At 42.7% G+C, this 6,442-nt stretch overlaps 1 protein-coding gene across 1 annotated transcript in view; it reads left to right on the forward strand.

The window, feature by feature from the left end:
* Positions 1 to 906: 906 nt before the first annotated feature.
* LOC109935851 (serine/threonine-protein phosphatase 4 regulatory subunit 1-like) overlaps positions 907 to 6,442 on the forward strand; it is a 76,130-nt gene continuing 70,594 nt past the window's right edge. The window contains exon 1 of the mRNA XM_048608197.1: positions 907 to 942. Coding sequence (XP_048464154.1) covers positions 907 to 942 — 36 coding nt within the window. The remainder of the gene's footprint in view (positions 943 to 6,442) is intronic.

Below are 6,442 nucleotides of genomic sequence, written 5' to 3' on the forward strand. Positions count from 1 at the left end.
TTGCACTCATGTACACACCTGGTCACTGCTTGGAAAAATTGAATCAAGTTGGAGAAGCACCCTAAGGTCTCTCTGTTCCTCTGAGCTTCGCAATGTCTTGCCGTTCATTGAGTAATGAAAGAGAACTGGCTGACAGCCAATGTGATACCGTTATTCAAATACGGAGCAAGGAATAAAGCAGAAAACTATGGATCAATCAGTTTAACATTTGTGGAGGGGAAACTAATTGAAGTAATTCTGAGGGACAGAGTTAATTTGCATTTGAAGAGGCAGGGATTAATCAAGAACAGTCAGCATGGTTGTGTTAAGAGGGGGTGGGTGGGTCATGTCTGACCAACTTGATTACATTTTTCAAAGAAATGACCAGGTGTGAAAATGAGGTCAATTCTATCCCTCCAATGTAGACCGTGCCTTGTGGTTGTTGATAAACTGCAACTATTTAAACTTTAAATAGCAAGAGGGAGGAGTTCAGATGGTTCATGTTGAATTTTCACAATCACGAAATGCAACATTCAAGTTGAGAATCCTGCTTTGCAATGCGACCTGCAGTTTCTGCAGCAGTTTCCCATTTAATGATACTGAGGTTAGCTCACTTCCTTAATATCTCATGTCACTTCTGCTCACCGCCTACACATCATCATTTCACAGTGATACGCAGTAACCACTTTTTAGAAATGATATTTTACAGTGAGGATTTACAAAAAGTCCTTTGGAGGCTCTCCCCAGCAGCAGTCTTTCATGTCTCACTGATAACAGCGTTTGTGTTTCAGTGAGGGTCCAGGATGAAGCTTTGTTGATCTGCTGTAGCTGGTGTCACTGTTCTGGCAGGTGGCAAACAGAGCTTTGTTTCTATGTAACTGGGTGCAGCTAAACTACTTCCTCACTGACTTTATCTGTACGAGGGACATGAACTCGGACTGCAGCACAACCTTTCAGTATAAGGTAGGTCATTACTAAATACAAGAAAATCTTGGCAAAAGCCTATCACACAACCCATGACAACCCTAACTGACCCTAAGGAGCAATAGGTGAGAGCTTGTGTGACATAGCAAGAATGGATTTATGGCAGTTTATTGTGACTAGTCTGAAAGTGAGAAATACAGTATTGATAGACAATGGGTAAGTTTCAGATCACTTCACTTTAACCTGTTGGAACAGGGTTCGATCCTCTATTAGGGTTGACAGGGTGATTTCTGAGTTAAGGCCTGTACTATACTGGAACTCAGACCTACCCTGATAGTGGAACATATTCCTGTACAAACTGCTGCAAACTCAGGGGAGAGTGAAATGGGATGCGATCTCATTTTCGAACAAAGCAAGTTACTTTCATATGAACAATCCAGTGACACCCTGATTACCAAACCCAGTGATCCTAAAAATACAAAACCCAGTGACCCCCCAAAAAAATCCAGTGACCCCATTATACAAAACCCAGTGATACCCATTATATAAAATTTAATCATTCTCAAAATATAAAATCCAGTTATCCCCATTATGGAAATTCCAGTCATCCTCATTGTACAGAAACATATGATTGTCATTACTGTACACACAACCTACTGAGCCCCCATCATGCACAACCGAAGTGAACAAGACTATATGCAACACCAATGAATAGGACAACAGAGCAGCAGTGAATAGATTTCGCACAGCACATGTGAACATAAGTGAATAGGTATATACACAGCCCCAGTGAATGGGAATGTACACAACCCTAGGGAGCTGAATTATACACAATCCCAATGAACATAATTCCAGCCATACATAATTCCAGTGAACGGAGCATTCTATGTAAACTCCAGTATGTACCGACCAGTATACCCGAGTTAAACATACCAATCAACCCCATCAGAAATAACTCCATGTAAAACCAGATCTAGTATATCACCTCCTAACCAGGTGATAAATGTGGTGAATGCTGTTTATTAGTGAACCCCTGTAATAAGCAGCAGTTTAAACTTAATGTAGGAAGTCCAGTGACCATCTTTTTTATTCATTCATGGGATGAGGGCATCACTGGCTGGACCACCTTTAATTGCCCAAACGTAATTGCCCAGAGGGTAGTTAAGAGTCAACCTTATTGCTGTAGGTCTTGAGTCACAGGTAGGCCAGACCAGATAAGGATGATGGTTTTCTTCCCTATAAGGCAATGGTGAACCTGATGGGTTTTTTTTCCCAACAATCAATAATGGTTTCATGATCATCATTAGACTCTTAATTCCAGATTTTTACTGAATTCAAATCCACCATCTGCCATGGCAGGATTCAAACCAGGGTTCCCAGGACATTACCTGGATCTCCTGATTAACTGTCCAACAATAATGCCACTAGGCCATTGCCTTCCCAATCATGATGGCTCACAACAGACCTCATCATAGTAGTACCCCTGAAAACTTTACAATTCACTGCCACCATTAAAAATCCATCAAGTGAGTAACAATCTATATAATCAGGTAAAAAATATATCAGACAATCCTTTAAGCCTTTAAGAACTAGTTGAATATGTGGGAGTTGAGCAACTGAGCAGTACGGCAATAGATAAAGAAGAGGTGCTAAAAAAAGATTGGGAGCACTCCAAGTAGAGAAGTTGCCAGGTTCAGATGGGATGCATCTTAGATTACAGTGTGAGCAAATCATGGAGCCATTGATAGAAATGTTCCAGGTGTCTCTGAATACAGGATTAGTCCCATAGGCCTCGAGAATAGCAAATGTGACATTGCTTTTTGAGAAAGAGGCAAAGGATAAAGCAGAAAATTACAAACCTGTCAGCTTGATGTCAATAGTGGGAAAACTGATGAGGCCATAATACAGGATAAGATAGATACACACTTAGAGAAAAATATGGTAATACTGCTTTGTCAAGTGCAGGTCATGTCATACAAACTTAACTGATTTCTTTGATGAAATCCTTTGGTGACACAGGCAGTGGATGTTCATAGAATTGCAACAGTGTGAAAAGAGGCCATTCAGTCTATTGAGTCTGCATTAACTCTCCAAAGATCATCCCACCCTATCCCCACATTTACCATGACCTATCTACGTCGCCTGCACAAACCTGGACTATACAGAGCAATTTAGCATGGCCAATCCACCTAACCTGCACATCTTTGGACTGCAGGAGCAAACCAGAGCAAACCCACGCAGACACAGGGAAGAATGTGTTAACTCCACACATGGCTGAAATCGAACTATGGCACTGGGCCACCTTGTTGTATGCTTGGACTTTCAGAAAGCATTTGATGTGATGCCACATAGCAGGTTGGTTTGCAAATCAGAAATGTTTAGGATTGAAGAATCCTTGGCAGCATGGATTCAAAGTTGTCTAAAAGATGCCAAACAGAGGGGAGGTGTAGATGGGCATTTCTCAGATTGGAGACAAGTTGAAAAAGGGGCAGCACAGTGGCTCAGTGTTTAGCACTGCTGCCTCACAGCACCAGGGACTCGGGTTTAATTTCAGCCTCAGGCGACTGTCTGTGTGGAGTTTGCAGATTGTCCTTGTGTCTATGTGGGTTTCCTCTGGGTGCTCTGGTTTCCTCCCACAGTCCAAAGCTGCGCAGGTTAGGTGAATTGGCCATGCTAAATTGCCCAGGGATGTGCAGGCTAGTTAGATTAGCAGGGTTACAGGGATGGGGTGGGTCTGGGTGAAATGCTCTTTGGAGTGCTGGCGTGGACTTGATGGGCCGAATGGCCTGCTTCCACTCTGTAGGGATTCTATGATTCTATGAGATGTCGCCCAGGGACTGGTGTTGGCACCTTTGCTTTTTCTGATTGGTATAAATGATTTGGAGATGGGTGTTGAGGGCAAAATCTCTAAATTTGCAGATGGATACTAAGGCAGGGAGAATAGTGAAATACAAGGATGATGCTGAGCAACTTTAGAGGGACTAAATAGGCAGGCACCTGGCAGATGAATTTCAATGCAAAGAAATTTTGATAGAAAAAACACAGACAAACAATACAGACTCAATGTTGCAACTTTAAGCGGGGTACAGGATCAGAGGGACCCAAAGGTTCAAGTGCATGATTCTCTGAAAGTTGTCAGGCAAATTGAAACAGCTGTTAAGAAGGCTTATAGGATCTTGGGGTTTATAAATCGAGGCACAGAGTATAAAAGCTAGATGCTACACCTCTACAAGTCATTGGTCAGCAACAACACATTGTCTCTACATTGTGCTTGCCAGCACTGTCGGGTACAGAAGGAGTACGCAGCGGGCATTTATGCAGAGACAGTGATGACTTTTGGAGTAGTTGTGTTCAGTTCTGGAAAGTTTAAGGAAAGATGTTAAAGTCCTGGAGAGAGTTTAAAGGAGATTTATTAGAATGACAATAGGAAAAAAGGTTTTCAGTTACAAGGAAAGATTAGAGAAATTGGACTTATTCTCCTGGGGCCAGAAAAGACTAAAAGGTGACCTTTCATGAAGTGTTCAAAATTGTGAACAACTTTGACAGGGTAAAGAGGGATATTTTGTTTCCACTAGTTGGTAAGTCATTAACTAGGGATCACAACTTCAAGAAAGTCAGCAAGTGAGATGAGGAGAAATTTCTTTACTCAGAGATTTGAAACACGTTGCCTGGGAGGGTGGTGGAGGTAGATTCCATAGGTAGGTTCAAAAGAAAGCTGGATATATATTTGAAAGTGATTATTTAGAGGGCTGTGGAGATAGGGCAGGAGAATGGGACTAGCTGAGTAGCTCTTTCAGGAGTTGACCCAGAAATGATGGATTGAATGGCCTCCTTCTGGACTGTAAAATTCTATGATTCTATAAACACAGTACCAGAAAGGTCCAGTGAGCCACATGACAATCAATAGCATTTAACCCATTATCATTTGTTTTTGTTCAATTAAGGAATGTGGATTTCACTGTCGGAGCCCGTCCCAAATGGGCCCATTTATTGCCCATTGGTATAGCTGCCCTTGAGAAGGTGGTGGTGAGCTGCCTTCTTGAACCGTGTGGGTAGACCTACAGTGCCGTTAGGGAGGGAATTCCAGGATTTTGACTCAGCAATACAAAAGAAATAGTGATATATTTCCAAGTCATGATGTCCCTCAGTATCTGCTGCTGCTGTCCTTCTAAGTGGTAAAAATTGGTGGTTTAAAAGATCCTGTCAGAGGAACCTTGATCAGTTACTATAGAAAATATTGAAGGTGATGATGGGGTGTCATTCAAGCAGGCTCCTTTGGCCTAGATGGCAATAGTGTCATAGAGTCATACAGCATGGAAACACACCCTTTGGCCCACCATGTCTATCCAACCAGCAAATACCAAACTGTACTAAAAACCAAAGAACTTTTGGATGCTGGAAATCAGAAACAAAACCAGTAATTTCTGAGCAGAGAAAGCAAAATTGATGTTTTGAGTCCAGTGACCCATTCTGAAGAAGGGTCACTAGACCCACAACGTTAACTCTGCCTTCTCTCCACAGATGCTGTCTGATCTGCTGAATTTTTCCAGCAATTTCTGATCTTGTGAACATATTGTTCTAATCCCATAGCCTACTATGCCTTAGCAATTTAAATGCTTGTCCAGATGCTTCTTAAATGTTGTGAGAGTACTTGCCTCCATGACCCTCTGAGGCAGCATGTTTCAGCTGCACTCATCCAGGCAAGTGGTGAGTATTTCATCACACTCCTAACTTGTGCCTTGTAGATGGTGGGCTGCTTTTGGGGAGTCAGGACGTAAGTTACTCGCCACAGAATTCTTAATCACAGCTCTCCTCTTGTAGTGAGTGTACATTGCTAGTCCAGTTCAGTTCCAAGTCAATGGGATTCCCAGGATGTTGATAGTGGGGGAATTCAGTGATGGTAATGCTATTTAATGTTAAGGGGACATGGTTAAATTCTCTCTTGTTGGCGATGGTAATTGCCGGACACTTGTGTGGTGTGGATGTTACTTGTCATTTATTGAGTCAAGCCTGGATGTTGTTCAGGTCCTGCCGCATTTTGACATGGCCTGCTTCAGTATCTGAGGATTCATGAATGGTGCTGAACATTGTGCAATCATCAATGAACATCCCCACTTCTGACCTGATGATGGAGGGAAGGTCATTGATGAGTAGCTTTGGTTGATGGTTGGGCCTAAGACACTACGCTGGGGAACTCCTGCAGAGCTGTCCTAGAGCAGACACGACTAACGCTCAACAACCACTAATATCTTCCTTTGTGCAAGGCTAGGAATGACTCCAACCGACGGAGAGTTTTCCCGATTCCTATTGACTCCAGTTTTGCTGGATGTCAAAGGCAATACTCACCCCTCACCTCTGGAATTCAGCTGTTTCATCCATGTTTGAGACAAGGCTGTAATGTGGTCAGGAACTGGCAAAACCTGAACTGGGTGTCACTTGCAGGTTATTGCTGAGCAGGGACAGTAGGAACTGCAGATGCTGGAGAATCTGAGATAACAAGGTGTAGAGCTGGATGAACACAGCAGGCCAAGCAGCATCA

The sequence above is a fragment of the Rhincodon typus genome, chromosome 19 (genome assembly GCF_021869965.1).
Source record: "Rhincodon typus isolate 14 chromosome 19, sRhiTyp1.1, whole genome shotgun sequence".
Lineage (NCBI taxonomy): Eukaryota > Metazoa > Chordata > Chondrichthyes > Orectolobiformes > Rhincodontidae > Rhincodon > Rhincodon typus.